We start from the raw sequence: 20,790 nt of genomic DNA on the forward strand, positions 1-20,790 counted from the left end.
GAAAACGACCCAAAATTAACTTGTTCTTTAAAAAAAATTAAACATTCATTTTATGTTTTGTCTGCAATGAATGTATGTGTGCCACTAGTGTGCGTGGTGACTGTGATGACCACAGAAGTCTGAAGAGGGTCTCGAATGCCCTGGAACAGGATATAGATGGTCGTGAGCCATCATGTGGGTGTTGGGAATTGAATCCGGGTCCTCTGCTGCTCTTAACTGCTGAGCCATCTCTCTGAGCTTCTAGTTCTTAATGCAATACCAAACTTAATCTGAGTGTCCCTTTCTCTTGTTCCCTTTTGGCTCCCATTTCTTTTGACACTGGCGAAGGGGTTTGGGGGGTTTCTTAAAGTCGCTCAGGCTGCCCTCGAACTCAGAGCAACCCTCCTGCCTGCGTTTAGGAAGTACTGCCGTAAACCATCATGCCGGGCTTCGTTCCTCACGGGTAGTGGCTCTCGCTGTCTTTCTCCGATGAAAATGTTTAATAGACAATTTCCGATGAGGAATGAATGGGTAGACGCACGTTATGAGACCTCATGCGTAAAAACGAGATGTCATGGTTTCTCAATCGCGCCATTTCTAGTCCTGTCAAGGTGTCTCTCAGAACCGCACGACAGCGATAAACAGGGATTCAGGTTAAGACGCGCCCTGGGCTGTTCCATTCTCACGAAGCCAGGTGGGGAGCGAGCCGCGTGCCGGGATCCGCTGACCCGCGGCTGTCTCCACCTTCAAAGTACCCGAATGACGGCAAAGTCCACCGCTTCCCCTCGGGGCAGCGGGAGACAAGGGGGGCGACGCGCTGCGGCAGGGGACTGGGCGGGCCACCCACCTCAGCGCTGGCCGAGCCTCCTCGGAGCTCGAAGCCCAACAGGGCGGGAGAGGCCGCGTAACCGCGACCCGCCCGCAGCCTCCGCCATCTTCCACTCACCCGACTCCCCCCGCGGCAGCGGGCGGCGCGCTTCCCTTCCGGCCGCTGACAGAGATCCGGGCTGGGCGGGGTGGGCGAGCGCGCACAGGGGGTGGACCGAGGGCGGGGAGGCTGGACGGAAGAGGAAAGGGAGGGCGGCCAGAGGCTCCGGCAGGGTGTGCGGCGTGTGTGCGGAGAGAGGCGGAGGGCGGGGAGAGCAAGGGAGGGCGGAGGAATGAGAGCGCGAGGCGCCTCTCTTCGGCTCCTTCGCCTGGGCGGAAAGAGCCGAGCGCAGCCCGAGCGCTCCATTAAAATGGCGGCGGCGGCGGCGGCGGTGGCCGCGGCGTCTGGTCGGTGGTGAAGTGACTCTGCTGCTTCTCTCTCCACCCACCCCTCCCTCTTCCCTCCCCCGTCCTTCCCCCTTCCCCCGCCGCCTGGGCCTCGGCGCCCCTGAGGCCTGCACCTCCCTCACCCTCCTCCTCGCCCCCGCCCGCTCCCGCTCCCGGGCCCGCCGGCCCCCTCCCCCACCCGCGGCTCCCCGCCCCGTCCTCGCCGCCGCCCGCCCTCGCCGCTTCCCCGCCCCGCCGGCAGGCCGGCCCCCTCCCCTGCCTCTGTCCCCTCCCCCCCGCCGGTCGGGATCAGTCAGTGCGATCCTAAGCGGGGGAGGGGGGGGCGGCGGCCGAACGATGTGCGAGAACTGCGCAGACCTGGTGGAGGTGTTAAATGAAAGTAAGTAGCCGGGTAGGGGACCTGTCTGGGTGCACGGCTTGGGGTCCCCGGGCTGCTCTCCTGCCCGGCCTGCCCTCCGCGGCCTGCGGGCTGCGGCGACCGGGCCGGCCCGGCGTCCGGGCCTGTGTGCCTGGGAAGGTGCGTGGTGTCGGGGCCGTCGCGGCGCCTCGGGCCCAGGCCTCCGGGTTACCTGGGCGCCCGAGAGGCCGCGGCGCAGCCCGGGCCCGGTCAGGCCTGGGCGGTCTCGGAAAGTTTCCTCATTACAGGTGTCAATTAATGAAGGCACTAATGAGCCCTTCCGCCCCTTTCCCCCTGCGAGAAGGTGTAGGGAGGTGGGGTCGCAGGGCTAGGCTTTGCTCCGCAGTCCGAGCCTCAGGGCCGCCCTCTTTGATTTCCAGCGTGCCGGGGAGGCCTGGCTTACCTGCTAATTTTCATTAAAGTCCCTGGGAGAAGGGTGGTGATTTTTTCCTTCCCTTGAGGGTGTGTGGGTGTATTCAATCCATCTGCCAGCCCTTAAATAGCAGAAAATGAACTGCAATAGTGATGATTGGAGCTGTCTTACCTTAATTAAAAATAAAGGCGATAGTATTTCTTTAGTACCATTCGTCGCTTAAGTAGTAAAATCTATTGTAAGGAGATCTCTGTACCAACGACAACCACCCCGAGTAGTCATGGCCTGTCTCCGAAAATGAAAGGCCTTACTCTTTATTCTTTATTATTATATTACATATTTTATTTTTGGCCTTGCAAGGTTGCATTTCTGCTTAAAGAACAAGGGATATATTGCACGTCGGCTACTTATGGGCCCAGAGGCCCAGGCTGGAAGAGATGGTTTAGATGAAAAGATAATTTACACATACTTGATTTGTGAGAAATGTTCATTTGAGGTATTGGAATTCATAGTCAGTGTGATATTTTGACAGATTTCAGAACTAGCTAAACCTTTTAATTCATTCCTTTAAACAGTCGGTTTTTACTGGAATTCCCTTTTGGTTTTTTAATTTTTACTCTGTTATGGTCTTGAATTTCACTTTAATGGCTAAAATGTTTGTAATTTATTTTCAGGTATGTATTTACTTCCTGACAGATTAAAGTAGGTGTTTGTATATATTCAAACTACATTTTCCTATATTTGTGTCATCCTAAATTTTGCTAGTATTTTAAGGTTATTCCTATTTTGACATAAATTTCATTCTTGGTACAAGTGATATGGTAAACACAGTTCTTTTACTTATTTCAGCAAAACCTTTTGTGTTTTAGAAATACATTGATGATTCTGACTTTGTTCTCCAACTTGAAGGTAGCTTTATTGTTTAGTATGCATTAGGAGAAATAATCTGGGAGAAATGATTTTAAGATTATGTAGGTATATGTGTGTTTGTTTGTGGAGATAGTCTTGTGAGTGCAGCTGTCCAAGTAGGCATCAGATCCCCTGGATCTGGAGTTACAATTGTGAGCTGCCCTATGTAGGTGCTGAGAACTGAACCCAGGTCCTCTGGAAGAGGGGCAAGTGCTCTTAACCACACTGAGCCATCTCTCCAGCCCCTTTAGTGTGTGATTTAAAACATTATTTTAAGCCTAACTAGGAATGTTGTAACTGTAGTATCTAAAGAAAATTTGAGAAGAGATGACATTTGCATGATAAAGAAAGATACTACTTTTACCGGTTGGTGAGATTGCTCAGGGAAAGGTGCTTTACTCTGTAAGCCTGTAGACTTGAGTGAATCTATTCCAGGGGCCACAGTTTCTTACACACATGCATGTAAGTTGGTAATAAAAAAAGGTACTGTTTAAGATTATCTGAAATTTACGATTATCTTGAAACTGTGTAAATCAGAGGTTTCCAAAATCCCTTTTTGTGTTTTAAGGCTCATTGTAAAAAATAAGCCTTCAGTCATCTCAGGAGAAACTTTCTTTTTTTTTAAAAAACCACTGTAGTTGTCTTAAATGTTTTCATATGTAGGGAGACCTTGTTTCAAAACAATATTGTCACTGAGCTGTTCTTGTACCCCAAGTATAACACTGCTCTGAGAACAAGGCAGCTTATTCTTCAGTGGTATACAAGATGGGTGGAGCTTCATGAGGAACATGGTGGCCCAACTTTGACTAAAACTTGTTGAATTAGACTGGCCTGATGGTACAGGTTTGTTTGTAATCCCAGCTACTCAGGAAGCTGAGGCAGGGGGATCACAAGGTCAAGGATCTTTCTGGGCTACAAGATGAGTTCAAGGCTAGCCTGAGCTAGTGAGACACCTTCTTTTTTTTTTTTTTTTTTTTTTCCGTTCTTTTTTTCGAGCTGGGGACCGAACCCAGGGCCTTGCGCTTCCTAGGCAAGTGCTCTACCACTGAGCTAAATCCCCAACCCCCTGAGACACCTTCTTAAAGTAAAAAGTAAGAGTTGTAGGCGTACAGCTCGGTGGTAGTGTGGCTTAGTGTGGGTGAATTGCTGGTTTCAGACCCCAGGAATGGCACCTCCCACCCGGAACAAAAGCAACACAGAAAATCAGTTGCTTTTTTTTTTCATTTTTAGATTTTTAAATTTTATTTTATATGCATGAGTGTACCAGATACATGTCTTGTGCCCTCAGAGGTCAGAAGGAGCATCAGATTCCTTGGAGTTAGGGTTCTAGAAAATGAGCTTTTTAAATTGAAGTGGGTTATATGTCTTCTTGTAATTTCACTTGGTAATTATGTATTGGTTATCTTTTTCTTCCCCATTGGTTGTGCAAAGATGAGTATTCAACCTTGATTCAAATTTCAGAATTAAATTCTTCAAACCATGTGCTTTTAAAAAAATTTAAGTATGCTGTAGCTGTCTTCAGACACACCGGAAGAGGGCATCAGATCTCACTACAGGTGGTTGTGAGCCACCATGTGGTTGCTGGGATTTGAACTCAGGACCCCTGAAAGAGCAGTCAGTGCTCTTTTTTTTTTAAATTTTTTTAAAAAATTTTTATTTATCTAATGTATATTACAGGTGGTTGTCAGCCGCCATGTGGTTGCTGGGATTTGAACTCAGAACCTCTGGAAGAGCAATCAGTACTCTTAACCACTGAGCCATCTCTCCAGCCCCAGTCAGTGCTCTTAACCACTGAGCCATCTCTCCAGCCCAACTCTGTCTGTTTTTTTGAGACAGGGTCTTTCTCTCTGGCTCTGACTCCTGGGACTCACTATGTAGACCAGGCTGGCTCAATTCATAGATTATATACCTGCCTTTGCCTTTTTAATGCTGCTGTTAAAGATGTGTAGTGGCAATTTATTATTAAGGGACTCAAATGCAAATTTTATTAAGGAAAAAGAACTCGACATTGGAAGAGGTAGGGTAGCTCACAGCTTGAGGGAATCAGAGGGTCAGACAACTCTCTCCTGTCCTTATGGGTATGTGAACATACTACACCAGACATATAAAATTCATAGTAGTAAAAACAACAAAATTGGCAGAGAGCAGAACATTGTGGGGCATACAGGACTGTGTTTGGAAGGCTGAGGCAAGATCCTGAGTTTGAGGTCAAACAGCTCACAGCAAAACCTTGTCTTGAAACTAGACAAACAAATCTGTCAGAATGCAAAATATCAAGAAAAAAGCGATCATTAATAGTTTCTAAACGGTTTACTTTGTCGTCAGTATTTAGGTACAGTGTTAATATATCAGTAGTCCTGTAGTTCTGTTGAGGTTCTCAAACTGTAAATTCTCACCATGGAAACATACATTATGTAACTATGCACTGAATTTACCTACAGTTGAAAGTCCGATTAAAGTCTGGACTCAGGCTGAGGATCCTAAAATAAGGGCTAAACTATTGGTATCTACCCCAATCTGGTGACAGTTTAAGGGCACGCCTTCCTGGTCCTCTTTACTCAGCCTCTCAAGAGTTGGCCTTACATTCATGAACTACTGTGGCTTTTATATAGGGAGGAGGCTAGGGTGAGGAATGACAGTATCTTGATTTTTAGTCTAGGTTGACCTGGAACTTGTAATATTCTTTCTTTTTTTTTTTTTGGTTCTTTTTTTCGGAGCTGGGGACCGAACCCAGGGCCTTGCGCTTCCTAGGTAAGCGCTCTACCACTGAGCTAAATCCCCAGCCCTATTTTTTCTTTTCTTATACTACCAAGTGCTTGTATTATACATGGCTCTCAGTTTTGATTATGATATTTTTTAAAAAAAGATTTTTATTTGTTTTATATATATGAGTACCCTGTGACTATCTTCCGACATACCAGAAGAGGGCATCAGATCTCATTACAGATGGTTGTGAGCCACCATGTGATTGCTGGGATTTGAACTCAGAACCTCTGAAAGAGCAGTCAGTGCTCTTAACCACTGAGCCATCTCTCCAGACCCTGATGATGGATTTTTTTTAACTTGGCAAATTTTAAGTTAATATTTCCTTAACCAACTAATATTGCAACACTGCCTAACAAAGAAAATTATTCACAATTTTCAGCCAGATATTGCTTATTTGTATTTTGATCTTAGGTCTCTTTAGCTATCCCAGGCTATCTTCAAACAGTTCTGCTTCAGCCTCCCAAGGAATAGGTACATTTGTGAGCTACCATGATCTGCTATAATCAGAATAGCAAATGATGAAGCACTATAAAATATATTGTATGTTGATATAGGAAGGTATCGACATTGTCTCTGTTGATGAACACTGATTACTGCCTTTTCTGTCGGTTTTTGGAAACAGATTCTTATTATATAGTTCTGTCTCTCGTGGAACTCGCTTTGTAGACCAGACAGGCTACACTCACAGAGATCTGCCTGCCTCCACTTCCCAGGTGCTGAGATTAAAGGTGTGTGCACCACACCTCACATAGTGACATTTGTGTGTGTGTTTTAAAAAGGATGGTATCGGGGGCTGCGGATTTAGCTCAGTGGTAGAGCGCTTACCTAGGAAGCGCAAGGCCCTGGGTTCGGTCCCCAGCTCCGAAAAAAAAGAACAAAAAAAAAAAAAAAAAAAAAAGGATGGTATCGAATGGATTAGAGGGATGGCTCAGTGGTTAGGAGTGTACGATGCCATTGCACAGGACCTGGGTTCGATTTCTAGTACCTACATAGAGGCTCACAAACATCTTTAGCTCTAGTTACAGGGAATCTTTGGACTTCTGGAGGCACCAGGCACACACGTAGCATATATACCTACATGTAGACCAAATGTTCATACATTAAAAAAAAACACTTTAAAAGAATCCATGCCCCGTCGGTCGGTCGGTCGGTCTGTCTGTCTGTCTGTCTGTCTGTCTGTCTGAAGAGGGCATTGTTTCAGACAGGGCTACAGTTATAGACAGTTGTGAGCCATCTGTATTATGTGGGTGCTGGGAATTGAACTCTGGATCTCCAGGAGAACAGACAGTGCTCATAATAGCTGAGCCATCTCATGTTTGCAAAGATGACCTACCTGCTGCCTGCCTGCCTGCCTGCCTACCTGCCTGCCTGCCTGCCTGCCTGCCTGCCTGCCTGCTGCCTGCCTGCCTGCCTGCCTGCCTGCCTGCCTGCCTGCCTATTTATTTATTTATTTATTTATTTATTTATTTATTTTTCTTTTTTTTTGGAGCTGGGGACTGAACGCAGGGCCTTGCGCTTGCTAGGCAAGCGCTCTACCACTGAGCTAAATCCCCAAACCCCCTACCTATTTATTTTGAGACCTGGTTCTTAGTGTAGCCTTGGCTATTCTGGAATTGGCTCTGTAGATCAAGCTAACCTCAGAGATCTGGCTGTCTCTGTCTCCCAAATGCTGGGGTTAAAGGTTTTTGCCTTCACCTCAGCTTAAAAAAAAAACCTTTTTTTTTTAAAGCAATATTATTGGGGCCCAGCAAGATGGCTCAGCCAGAAGAGCATTTGCTGCCATGCCTGCTTATGTGAGTCTGCTGTGTGAAACCTGCTTGGTGGACAGAGAACGCAGCTCCTGCACGTTGCCTTCTGACTTTGACACAGTTGCCACGCACAGCAAATAAATGTACACAACAGCAAAATGGAAGAGGTTCAGTGGTTAAGAATGGCGCTTACTTCCTAGTGTCTACATTGTGCAGCTCACAAACATTTATGATTGTAGTTCTAGGGAATTTAATGTGTGGCAGCGTGAACGCGCGCGCACACACACACACACACAAGTAGAGATGTATATAGTTTTAAGAAAAGGTAGTGTTGAGACTGCAAATGTAGCACAGTTGGTAGAATGCAAGCCTGATACATGTGGAGCCCTGAGTCTGGTCCCTAGTACCACATAAATTGGACTTTAAAATGAACTTCTGTAATCCCAACACTTGGTAGGTGGAAGCAGGAAATTCAAGGCTACGTAGTGAGTTGAGAGCAGCCTTGGCTCCATGAGATCCTGTAATAATGACAATATCAGCTGACTCAGCTTTGCAGAGGTAAGATCGGATATCCCCAGTTTAGAAAAGCACTTGTAGAATTGATTGGAAGCCACCTTGCACATCAGCAGATCTCAAACAAGTGTTTGGTAAAGCTTTTCTCACTTATCCAGGTAACTTGTCTCTGAACTTTGTATTGAACCAGCCTCAGCCCCTGGCAGCTGGAAAGTATCAGCCATAGAGGTGCTGTAGGCGGGGGCTTGCTACTCAGGAACCATGAGCACTCTGAGCTCTTTCAGAATCCCTATTTCTTTACTTAAAAAGAAACAATTAGAACTTTTTTAAAATAATAAATCTTCTTTAAAGATATATTTATTTATTATATATAAGTACACTGTAGCTGTCCTCAGACACACCAGAAGAGGGCATCAGATCCCATTACAGATGGTTGTGAGCCACCATGTGGTTGCTGGGATTTGAACTCATGACCTCTGGAGGAGTGCTCTCAACCACTGAGCCATCTCTCCAGCCCCTAACAGAACTTTTATGTTGCATTTCATTTAGCAAAGGAACAGAAAGAGCATCCTCTCCTGGGAAGCAAGGAGAGGGGAAATGGGAGCACTGTGAGGGATGTGGTGTCCTCTTTTACATAGTGAAATCACAGTTAGCAAGGAAGAAGTGGGTGAACTATTCTCTGTCATTGAGGACGCTGTGGTAGAGATGTAGGAACAATGTTCATTCGTTCACAGGAATTTTAAGAAGAGCACCTGCATTTGGTGACCTGGCAGGGGATGCTAGACTGGGACTACAAGTCTGATCCCTTAGTCGGGGACTGTTACTTCTAATAAGAATCGTCAGAGTCTTCTTCCAGCTCTTAGCTTAGGTTAGATTGTGAGCCTCGCCATTCAGGAAAACATCCAGTTCTCCTGTTCTGGTTGAAACAGTGGCTGTTAGTCATTCACTGGGAAGCTACATCTTGTTTGGAGTCTTAGAGTATCCTCCGTCAGAACTCCTTTGTCTCTTTACCCTTTCACTGTGCAGCAGTGATGTCTCTCTGGACCATGGCCTGTCACTAGGTCACAGACTGTTTCTTGATTTCTGTATTTGCTTCAAGAGGCCCAGCCTTTTTTTTATTTTATGTATATAAGTTTATTTATTTTATGTATATGAGTTTATTTATTTTATGTATATGAGTTCTGTAGCTGTCTTCAGACACACCAGAATAGGGCAGATGGTCGTGAGCCACCATGTGGTTGCTGGGATTTGAACTCAGGACCTCTGGAGGAGCAGTCAGTGCTCTAACCACTGAGCCATCTCTCCAGCCCACTTTCTTCAGTTATAAAAGCTCATGGCCTTCAAGGAAGTTCTGTGAAAGTAGTATATTCAGCTTTCTCTGGGTGTATTCTGTGGGTGCCACGTACATGGGCCTAGAGTGTTAGATTCTCAAACAAACCTGCTGCAGCAGCAGCTTGCTTATCTGTCGAGCTTGCTGCAGCAGCATGCTTGCTTATCTGTTGAGCAGTGGGACTTGTGGCAGTGTCCCCTCATGATGTGAGTGAGGTCCTAGTGCAGGTAGGCTGGAAACTGTGGGTAGAGTTGCCATTGCCGGCATGACTGCTAGGTTGTCTTTTGGGCCGTGGGAGGCCGTGAGTGAGGCAGTGTCTGCGAAAACTGCTCTCTTGGTGAGCAGTGGTGGCATACAACCTTAACCCTAGCTACACTTAGGAGGCAGAAGAAGGAAGATCTCTTGAGTTTGAGGCCAACCTGGCCTATAGAGCAAGTTCTGGGACAGCCAGCCAAGGTTACACAGGGAAACCCTGTCTTGAACAACAACAACAGAATAAGAAAGAAGATGCCGTGGTAGCATGCTCAACTCTGTTTGATCCCAGTATCCCATAAAACCAGTCTTAGTGGTTCACACCTGTATTCCTATCACCTGGAAGGTGGATGCAGTAGGATCAATAGAGTGCAGGGTCATCCTCAGCTACACAGGGAATTTGAGGTGAGCCAGGGCTACATGGGACCTTGTCTCTACCAAATAAGAAAAAGGAAGACAACCATGGGCTATGGTGCTACAGACAGGACTGCCGCTTTACTGTGTGGAGGAAATGCTTTCAAGGTGGCAGATAAAGGATGGCGTCATAGTGTTATGATTTATAGGCTTGGTTCTGGGAGAAGAGGTGGAGGGCAGAACTAGGAAGAGGAGGGTCTTGCTTGTTTCATGTTTTTTTAAAATTGATTTATTTTATGTATATGAGTACACTGTAGAAGAAGGCATCAGGTCTCATTACAGATGGTCGTGAGCCACCATGTGGTTGCTGGGAATTGAACCCAGGTCCTCTGGAGGAGCAGTCAGTGCTCTCTTTTTTTTTTTTTTTTTTTTTTTCCAGCACTAAGTCGGGTTCTTTACTTCTCAGAAGTGACTGCTAAAAGGAGAGACAGCAAGAAGAGACAGACAGAGCCAGAGAGAGCAAGGTGATGGGAAGAAAGGGCACAGTAAACCGCTGGTCTAGTAAGCCTCAGGAGGCAAGTGCTCAAGGTAAAAAAGAGTCCTGGAGAATGGTCTGCGGCCACGGGAAGCGCCTGGGTTTCCTTCTGTGTATCAGTCCTCCAGGAAGGCTGCTGCCGTTACCGCATTAAATATTATGTACATCTCGGAGTCCCAGGTAGTGAGCACCCGGGGGGTCATTTCACCAGGGGCCGAGTTTTATCATCATCACCGCACTGGTGGGCTTTGTACTTTTTCACTTCTGCCATGTACTTGGCCCACGCGTCACCTTTACTTGTTAATACCTCATCCTCCGTCTTCTGCTTCTTGGCTACTATTCCCGTCTTGAGGGCTAGTTTGTTCCCGCCTCTGCGCTTGCCCACGAAGCTGAACGTGGGGCCTGGGCCGCCCTTCCTCTTCTGATTCCCTGGGCCCGCTGCGGTGGAGGCCGGTTGATCAGGTCGCTGCGGGCCCGGGGGTGGCTCCTCCTGCCGCTGCCGCTGCTCCTCCTCCATCTTCCGCTTGAACAGCTCCAGGATGCTGCCATCGTTGGCAAACAAGTTCACACCGCTGGACACCGGACTTGAGCCCTACACCTCGTCATCCCCACTCTCGGGTGATGTTCCCGGCCCCGACTCAGCCCATCGGCTCCTGCCGCTGCCCGCCGGGCCGGGCGCCTCCCGACCCGGAGGCTCCAGCAGTCAGTACTCTTAACCACTGAGCCATCCCTCCATCCCTGGGAAAAACTTTTTTTTAAACTTATTTATGTATATGAGTACACTGTAGCTGTCTTCAGACACACCAGAAGAGGGCATCAGATCCCATTACAGATGGTCGTGAGCCACCATGTGGTTGCTGGGAATTGAACTCAGGACCTCTGGAGGAGTGGTCAGTGCTCTAACCACTGAGCCATCTCTCCAGCCCCCAGAGATTAACTTTTATCTATATTTGACCACAATTCATTAGCCCTGACTGATCTTACTCACAGCTATCCTCCTGCTTCGGTTTTCTAGTGCTAGGATGATAGCATGCTTTGTTAATACAATTTTATATGGTTTAAAATAGCTACAGATGTTTTCTTTTAAAAATATTTTGTGTGTGTGTGTGTGTGTGTGTGTGTGTGTGTGTGTGTGTGTGTGTGTGTGTAGGGTTTCAGATCCACTGCAGATGGAGTTGCTGGCTCTTGTGAGCTGACATGTGGATGTTGAAAATGTCTTGGATCCTCCTCAAGAGTGGCAAGTGATCTTACCTGCAGAGTCATCTCTTCAGCTCCCAGACAGTATTTTTACAGTTGTACAGACAATAGTTTGCAGTTTTCTATGAAAACTTGATATATAAAGTATACTGATTATTTCTATGTGCAAGTAAATATAGTTAGGGCTCCTAGAAGATTGGCGTTTCTGTGTGTACATGGCACAGTCTGCATGTGGAGGTCAGGGTACATCCAGTTTTGAGTCTGTTTTCCTCTAGGTACCAGGCATTGAATTCCAGTTGTCAGACTTGGTGGTAATCAGTTTACTTGTTGCGCCATCTTGCTGGCTGCAGATGGGTCCATGTGTTGCCTTGGCCAGTTGCAGACCAGGCTGGCCCCAAACTCAGCTTTGCTTCCCTCCACCTCCCGAGTGCTGTGCTAGAGGTGTGTGTTAGTGTGCTTGGCGAGGCTGCTGGTCTACACTACAGTTCTAGTGCTGTGGACACTCGTCACAAAGTTTTATGTATTTCTTTTTTAATTTATTTATTTTATGTATATGAGTACACTGTAGAAGAGGGCATCAGATCCCATCACAGATGGTTGTGAGCCGCTATGTGGTTGCTGGGAATTGAACTCAGGACCTCTGGAGGAGCAGTCAGTGCTCTTAACCACTGAGCCATCTCTCCAGCCCTGTTTTATGTATTTCTGTATGTTACTTGGAGAGGTTTAAATTTTTATTTTAGTGTTTGAAGCCTGTATTTATTTGAAACAAGGTCTTCTATACCCAGGCTGGTCTCAGACTTGCTTTGTACCTGAGGAGGACCTTGAACTTACCTCGAAGCTAGTTAAAGGTTTATAGGAAATTAATTGCCTACACTGTGGGAATAATAGTTTTAGCAGTTTTAGGTAAATACTGAGTTTTTCCTCTTTGGAAGTAAACAAAAGTTTATTCATCTTTCAAAGATGTTATATGTGTATGTTTTTAGGTTTTTAAAGTACAGAGTAACTACTCCTGCATGTCTGTATTACTTTTGTTTAGAGACTGGCATTAGACACCTCAGGCAGCTCCACATTCCCATGGCAGCCTCCTCAGCTCTCTGTGCTGGGACTTACAGGCATTAATTGCTGGGTCTGTCTTATTAGCATTTGGTCAGAAAGAGAAACCTAGGAGTGGTGGTGTAGGTGGCGTAGGTGGCGTAGGTGGCGTAGGTGGCGGAAGGTTTTCTCTGTGTAGCCTGGCTGTCTTGGAACTTAACTCTGTACCCTCCAAGTCAGAGATCTGCCTGCTTCTGCCTCCGCCTCCCAGGTGCTGGAATAAACAGTGTGTGGTACAACCTCTCGATTGTATCTTAAGTTCATTAAGCATTTCAAGATGTGTTGTTACCTAGATTTATGATTACTGTGTTGAAAAATTATATTTGAGGATTGGAAAGATGGTTCAGATGTTATGAGCATTGGTTTCCTTTCTCAGGGGTCCTGAGTTCAAATCCCAATACCTACATGGTAGTTTAAAACCATGTATAATGGCATCTAATTGTCTCTTGGGGTATGTAGATACGTGTGAGAACACACACACACACACACACACACACACACACACGTCTTTAAACATTATATTTTCTAGTCTTTTTTTTTTTTCTTTTGCAGTACAGAATAAAGCTTGGCCATGTGTCTGTCAGCCAAGAACTCTGCTGGTGATGTGTATGCTTTCTGAGAGGATACTGACTGTTGTTTTCCTTTACTGTGGTACTTAGACATCTTCTCCTGTACTCAGTATTATCAAAACGTTATTTTGGGGGAAAAAAGCTAATTTATACTTTTTTTTTTTTTTTTTTGGTTCTTTTTTTTTTCGGAGCTGGGGACCGAACCCAGGGCCTTGCGCTTCCTAGGTAAGCGCTCTACCACTGAGCCAAATCCCCAGCCCGACTAATTTATACTTTTAACCACTTTTTTTTTAAAGATTTATTTATTTATATATGAATATACTGTAGCTGTCTTCAGACACACCAGAAGAGGGCATCAGATCTCATTACAGATGGTTGTGAGCCACCATGTGGTTGCTGGGAATTGAACTCAGGACCTCTGGAAGAGCAGTCAGTGCTCTTAACCGCTGAGCCATCTCTCCAGCCCTTAACCACTTTTAAATAGTGGATACTTACATGTCCTGGCCTGCGGGAACATCAACGGAGACCCTGGAGAGGGGAGTGGGATGGATGCATACCTTTAATCCTAGCACTCAGGAGGCAGAGGCAGGTGGATCTATAGATTTGAGGCCAGCCTGGTCTATATATCAAGTTCCAGGACAGCCAGGGCTACACAGAGAAACCCTGCCTTGAAAAAAAAAAAAACCTAACAAGTAAATACATTAAGAAATAATTTTTTTGGGGTTGGGAATTTAGCTCAGTGAGGCCCTGGGTTCGGTCCCCAGCTCCGAAAAAAAGAAAAGGAAAAAAAAAGAGTAATTTTTTGTATTTATTTGCTTACTCTGGTGTGTGTGTGTGAGTGTGTGTGAGTGCCTGTATCGGTGTGTGTGCATGTGTCCATGTGAGGAAGTAAAAGGACAACGTCCAGTGCTTGGTTCTCTCCTATGACCATTCTGGTTCTAGAGGTTGTTGCACTCTGGTAATTAGAGTTGACAGCAAGCACTTACTTAGTTCTTAATTCTTACTTTTTTTTGGGGAGGGGAGGATTTCAAAGTTGTGTTTCTTCATGTGGCTGTCCTTGAACTCACTTTGTAGACCAGACTGGCATAAATTAAAGAGCTCTGCCTGCCTCTGCCTTCTGAGTGCTATATATGACTAAAGGCTTGTGCACAGCCTGTAGCCTGGCTGGTCGGTCGGTCAGTCCATCTGTCCGTCCGTCCGTCCGTCCTTCCTTCCTTCCTTCCTTCCTTCCTTCCTTCCTTCCTTCCTTCCTTCCTTCTTTCTTTCAAGATTTATTTATTTTAAGTATGTGAGTACACTGTTACTCTTCACACACACCAGAGGAGGGCATCGGATCTCATTACAGATGGTTGTGAGCCACCATGAGGTTGTTGGGAATTGAACTCAGGACCTCTGGAAGAGCAGTCAGTGCTCTTAACCACTGAGCCATCTTTCCTTCCACACACCTCCCCCCACCCCTACCCCCCATTCTTAATTCTTAATCCATTCTCTGTTTTACCTCAGGCTTCTTAATTAAACTTGTCTTACATGCTGCTCTAGACTATTTATTTATTTATTTATTTATTTATTTATTTATTTTGATAGAGGTGAACTCAAGGTTTCCACTCCGCCACTGAGCTATATCTATCCCTCTAATATTTATTTCGTGGTGCTGGTAATTAATTACAGGGCCTTGTGCATACTAAGGAATCAATCTGGCGATAAACACACTTGTAGCCCTCTGACATGGCTACTTTTCCCTCCTTTTTTCCAGGTTGTAGATTGAGTTCAGGCTGTTTACACATTAGGTAAATGTTCTGTTTCAGAGCTACAGCTCTGCTTTAAAAACATTTATCTATAGTGTGCGCATGCTGTCCCACTCGTGTGTGTGGAGGGATTAAGTGTGTTAGTGTGTATGTAAAGGCAAAGGAAGAAGTTAGATGGCTTCTTTTTATTCTATTCTCTCGAGACAGAGTCTGTCACTGAACCCGAAGCTTGAGGTTTTGGCTGACCAGTGAGCTCCCAATATTTGCTCTCAGCTCTACTATGCTGAGGTTAGAAGCTTGTGTGGCCATGCCTGGGTATTTCATTTTAGATCCTCATGCTTATGCATTAGTTGTTTTTATCCACTGAATTATCTCCACAGCTATCTTACCTGTATTTATCCATCCATCCTTCCACCCATCATCCATCCATCCATGATCCATCCATCCATCCACCCATCCACCCATGTATACACCCATCATCCATCCATGATCCATCCATCCATCCATCTGGACAGGATCTTTTTCTTTTTTTTGGAGCTGGGGACCAAACCCAGGGCCTTGCAAGTGCTCTACCACTGAGCTAAATCCCTAACCCCCTGGACAGGATCTTTTGTAACCCAAATGAGCCTAAAATGACTGTATTGTATGACTGGTAATTATGTTTATAAGATACAGATTATGGCTGGATGTTGTGGCATATGCCTGTCATTCCAGCAATAGAAAACTAGGGATTCTGAGAGATTGTGAGTTCAAGGCTATCCTGACCTACATAATGAGACTGCTGACAAAATAAAGAGGAAAAATATCAGCACCTTTTTCTGATCAGTAGTCAATTAAATCATACCTTTTATAGTCTCACTATAATTTTCCATTATTTGGTCATACTATAACATAGTCATGTGGTCTTTCTTTTCTTTTAATAAAATTTATGTATATGAATGTTTTTCCTGAGTCATGTGTATGCACTGCATGCATGCCTGGTGCCTGTGAGGTCAGAAGATGAGTCTGATGCCCTGGAACTTGAGCTACCAATAATCATGGGCCACCTAAGAGTGCGGGAATCAAACCACGTGCTCTCAAGAGTGACACTTTCTCTTTAACTACTGAGCCGACTCTCCAGCCTGCCTTTCCTTTACATTCATTTTATTATTATTTTCTTTTATATGTATGGGCATTTTACCTGTAGGCACATGTGCACCATGTGCAAGCTTAGTTTATTGTCCACTGAGACCAGAAGAGGATATTGGATCGCCTGTGAATGGAGTTAGAAGTGGTTGTGGGCCACTATATGTGTGCTTCGAATTAAACCCAATTAGAATTGAACCTGGATCTTCTGGAAGAGCAACCCTTAATCACTGGGCCATCTCCATGCTCACAGCTAACCTCCAATCCCCCAACCCCTTTAAAAGGTCTTGAACTCAAGATCCTCTTGCCTCAGCCATGCAAGTGTTGGGATTAGTGGTCTACTAATACACTACCATGCTGTGATGACAGTAGGGCCTTTGGACTTGTATTCAAACTAAGAAGGTAATGGGACACTGCATCACTGCTTCGTAGAGTAATACATTATTGTGGCCAACAGAAGGTTATTTTGTTCTAACGGTATTTTGTTACTATTTTCTCTTCCATGGTGAGTTCCTGCAGTAGCAAGATAAATCATATATTAAGTGAAATACCAACTTCTAGTTTGGTGAAGAAATAGAAATTGATATCACTAAACCCAAAACTTAAATTGAGTTTTAAAAACATTTAAAAATATTAAACCATTTTAAAAATTAAATTTATTGTGTGTGTGTGTATGATGAGATGTGTGGAGCACAGACAATTTGTGTGTGTGTGTGTGTGAACGTGTGGAGCACAGACAATTTGTGTGTGTGTGTGTGTATGTGTGTGTGTGTAGACGTGTGGAGGACAGACAATTTGTGTGTATGTCTGTGTGTGTGTAGACGTGTGGAGGACAATTTGTGTGTGTGTGTATGTGTGTGTGTGTGTGAGGCGTGTGGAGCACAGACAATGTGTGTGTGTGTGTGTGTGTGTAGACGTGTGGAGCACAGACAATTTGTGTGTGTGTGTGTGTGTGTGTGTGTTTAGACGTGTAGACGTGTGGAGGACAGACAATTTGTGTGTGTGTGTGTGAGGTGTGTGGAGGACAGACAATTTGTGTGTGTGTGTGTGTGTGTGTGTGTGTGTGTGTGTGTGTGTGGCGCGTGGAGCACAGACAATTTGCTCACAGGTTAGTTCTCTCCTACCATGCGGGTTCTGAAGATTAAAGTTGGGTTTCCAGGGTTGGTGGCAAAAATTACTTGATGAGCATATCACCTGCTCCATTAAAAAATTCTGCTTGCATATTTTTGTGTGTGTGTGTGTACAAATTTGTGCTCTGATGCCCTGGAAGCTAGAGAGAGTAGGAATCTGATCTCCTGCTGAAGTTGGGGGTAAAGGTGGTTATGAACTGCCTGATCTGTATGTTGGTAGCCAAATTAATTCTATTCCTCTGGAAGAGCAGCAAGTGTTCTTTTTTTTTTTTTTTTTTTTTGGTTCTTTTTTTTTCTGGAGCTGGGGACCGAACCCAGGGCCTTGAGCTTCCTAGGTAAGCGCTCTACCACTGAGCTAAATCCCCAGCCCCGCAGCAAGTGTTCTTAACCACGGAGCTCTTCCTCCAGCACTCACCTCCCACTCCCAGCTTTTAACTTTTTTTTTTTTTTTAATATGGCTTGTTTAGAGGGTAAAAATCTACCCTTATTTTAAATCTGAAGTTCTCATGTTGGATTCAGTTTGTTATTGGTCTGAAAGAGTGGTAATGTTATTCAAACTTAATTCTTTGAGTCTTGGCAATAACAAAGACTACTGAGTTGGTAATTAAGAGGTTGTGAAATTTTTGAAAATTTTTATTTTACTATTTTATGCAAATGGGTATTTTTGCCTGCGTGTATGAGCACAGCTTACATGCACTGTCTGCTGGGGTTGAAATAGTGCATTGGATCGCCTGAAACTGGAATTAGAGACACTTGTGAACTGTCATGTGGCTACTGGGGATTGAACCCTGGTTTTTGGGAGAAGCAGCCAAGGCTCTCAACGGCTGAGCCATCTCTCTAGCTCAGTAGTTCTCAACCTGTGTGATTCAACCTCTTGGGGAGTCACATTCTTTTTAAAATAAATGAAACATCAATTTATTTATTTTTAAGAATTATTTATTTTATGTATACGAGTACACTGTAGCTGTCTTCAGACACCCCAGTAGAGGGCACCCATCAGATCCCATTACAGATGGTTGTGAGCCACCATGTGGTTGCTGGGATTTGAACTCAGGACCTCGGGGTCGCATTTCATATATCCTACATAGCAGATATTTATATTATGATTCACCGCAGTAGCACATGTACAGTTAAAAACACTAAGAAGATTGAGGACTTTAGCTCCTTTGATTTTGAAGCTTTATTTGGTGATGTTTCAGGAATAGTATAAATTGGCAGATAGAGTTTTAGATTGCTGTTCGCTCTCCCATTTGGGGAACTTAAAGAGAAATTTGTATTGAAATTGTATTACCCTCATGAGTATATGGCTTTTTAGGAGCTGTGATTTCCTGCCTAGCATTACCAGAGTTTTTAGACCTGATCTATAGTCTGGGAAAAGATTCAGATCAGAAGTATGGAATGGTAAAGTGAAAAAAATGATCTCAGGCTATCTATAATATATAACATTTTAAACACTGTAAGGACACATACGTCACAGGAGTGGTGAGGAATGATTTGGCCTAGATAGGCATTTCATAGGCATTAGGAGTGGACTAGAATTTAGCTGTTAAAGTAGCTCATTTGGGTGGAGAGATGGACCAGTGGAGTGGAGAACCTAGTACTCTTTTTTTTTTTTTTCTTTTCTTTTTTTCGGAGCTGGGGACCGAACCCAGGGCCTTGCGCATGCTAGGCAAGCGCTCTACCACTGAGCTAAATCTTACCCAACCCCTGAGAACCTAGTACTCTTGCAGAGGAACTGGACTCAACTTCTGACACCCACAGATGGTCAGGGATCCTGCTCGCACATGATAAGCACATACCCATACAGGGCCACACACATATACATCAATATAAGATCCCGTAAATTATAAAAATGCTTTTGTTACCCATACACCTCTTTCTCTTTTTGATAGATCTCACTATGTAGCCTTGGCTGGCCTAGAACAGAGAAGAGACTATCTTCGATGTCCCTGCACCCACTCCCTCCACCCCACCCCCCAAAAAAGAAAAAAACCAAAACCTAAAAAATGAAAACAGACCAAAACAAATAATCTAAACCAAACAAAAACTGAGAAATGAGGCTGAGCAAGCAGTGAGGAGCAGCCAGCAAGCTGCGTCTATCTATGGCCTCTTTCATTCTGGCCATTTTCTCTGATGATAGACTGAAAGCTTTAAGCAGAATAAATCCTTTCCTCACCAAGTTACTTTTGGTCATGATCTTTATCATTGAAATAGAAAATAACTAATACAGCCAGTAATCAAAGATTTTATTTCAGTGAAAGCAAAAGAATTATTTGATGTTTGTTTGCATTTGTGTATCTAAGTTTTATTTTTAAGTAGTATTGACTTTAATATTCATTTGACATTTATTCATACTTTTATCCTTCTATTTCAGTATCAGACCTAGAAGGTGGTGATGGACTGCAGCTCAGAAAGGAACATACTCTCAAAATATTTGCTTATATCAATTCCTGGACTCAGAGGTATGCAGTCGTAGGTATTTCAAAGACTAACTGGATGGATTGTATAAACTGCTATTAATTGTCATTAGATTTTTCTTTAGGATGTTTTATTACATTCTTTGTATTAATGATAAGTTTATCAAGATTTAATTTTTATACTTAATCATGGCTTTAATTTTGACATTGTTTTTAAAACAGCATAAAAATTGATTTCTTTTACCTTTCCTTCATTCTTAAGGAATGAGTCACTAAAATTTTGAGAAGGAATCATTTTGAGAGATAAGAAACTGCTTGAGGCAGAGTCTCTGTGTAGCTCTGGATGCTGTGGGACTCTCTGTAGAGCAGGCTGGGGTCAAAGGTGAACCAGCACTGCTCAACAAGATAAGAAAATTTTTGTGGAATAGCTACAAGCTTATAGCAAACTTAGTTTATTTAAAAAATTTGTTGTGTAAATATTTTTCCATCTCTTATGCATATTAGATCAGCTTCTATATAATATTTAAGTTGAGAATATACAGACTAAAACTCAAAGATCATAGTTGTTAATACAATCACTATGAAAAAGACGGTAAACTTATGTCTCTGTGTGATTTTATTTAGTAGTGGCAAACAATGTTTGTTTACAGTACTGATGTTCAAACCCAGCAGCTTCTGGTCTGTACCACTGAGTAAGTTTGGAAAAGGTTTAAAGTGGGATAGAGAGATGGTTCAGTGGGCAAAGACTCCTACTACCAAGCCTGACAACCTGAGTTCAACCCAGGGACATGTGTGGCAGAAGGAGAGAACTGCCTTCCACATGTGTCATGGCTTCAGTATATGCATGCAGACATGTATGTGAGACATACATGTGTGTGAGGGCACACAGAGTATATCTATATAAATTTTTTTTCCTGAGACAGCCTCTTATGTAACTTTGGCTATCTTGGAAATCACTCTATAGACCCAGTTGACCTCAAACTTGAAGAAATTTGCCTACCTCTGTCTCCTTATGGCTAGCATTAAAGATGTGCACCACCAAATTTGGTAGTGAATGCAAAATATAATAAAATACTTGAAGTAT

General features: G+C 44.2%; 2 protein-coding genes across 8 annotated transcripts in view; one reads left to right on the forward strand and one right to left on the reverse strand.

The window, feature by feature from the left end:
* The first annotated feature begins 1,474 nt into the window (after positions 1 to 1,474).
* Usp34 (ubiquitin specific peptidase 34) overlaps positions 1,475 to 20,790 on the forward strand; it is a 190,410-nt gene continuing 171,094 nt past the window's right edge. For 5 of the 7 annotated variants that reach the window (XM_039092231.2, XM_039092233.2, XM_039092232.2 and 2 more), the window contains exons 1-2: positions 1,475 to 1,633; positions 19,664 to 19,751. In XM_039092231.2, coding sequence (XP_038948159.1) covers positions 1,591 to 1,633; positions 19,664 to 19,751 — 131 coding nt within the window. In that variant the 5' untranslated portion in view covers positions 1,475 to 1,590. Of the gene's footprint in view, positions 1,634 to 19,663; positions 19,752 to 20,790 lie in introns of those variants that run through there. The other 2 variants (NM_001271196.2, XM_039092234.2) reach the window with 2 other exon arrangements.
* Trirl1 (telomerase RNA component interacting Rnase like 1) lies at positions 10,304 to 11,151 on the reverse strand. Its single transcript, XM_039092881.2, has one exon. It carries the CDS (start codon positions 10,946 to 10,948, stop codon positions 10,631 to 10,633), a length of 318 nt encoding a protein of 105 aa, XP_038948809.1. The 5' UTR covers positions 10,949 to 11,151; the 3' UTR covers positions 10,304 to 10,630.

This window comes from Rattus norvegicus, chromosome 14 (assembly GCF_036323735.1).
Source record: "Rattus norvegicus strain BN/NHsdMcwi chromosome 14, GRCr8, whole genome shotgun sequence".
NCBI classification, from domain to species: domain Eukaryota; kingdom Metazoa; phylum Chordata; class Mammalia; order Rodentia; family Muridae; genus Rattus; species Rattus norvegicus.

What these genes read in the sequence shown, in the direction of transcription:
- Trirl1 (XM_039092881.2), bottom strand. Translation starts at nt 10,948, where the DNA reads ATGGAGGAGGAGCAGCGGCAGCGGCAGGAGGAGCCACCCCCGGGCCCG.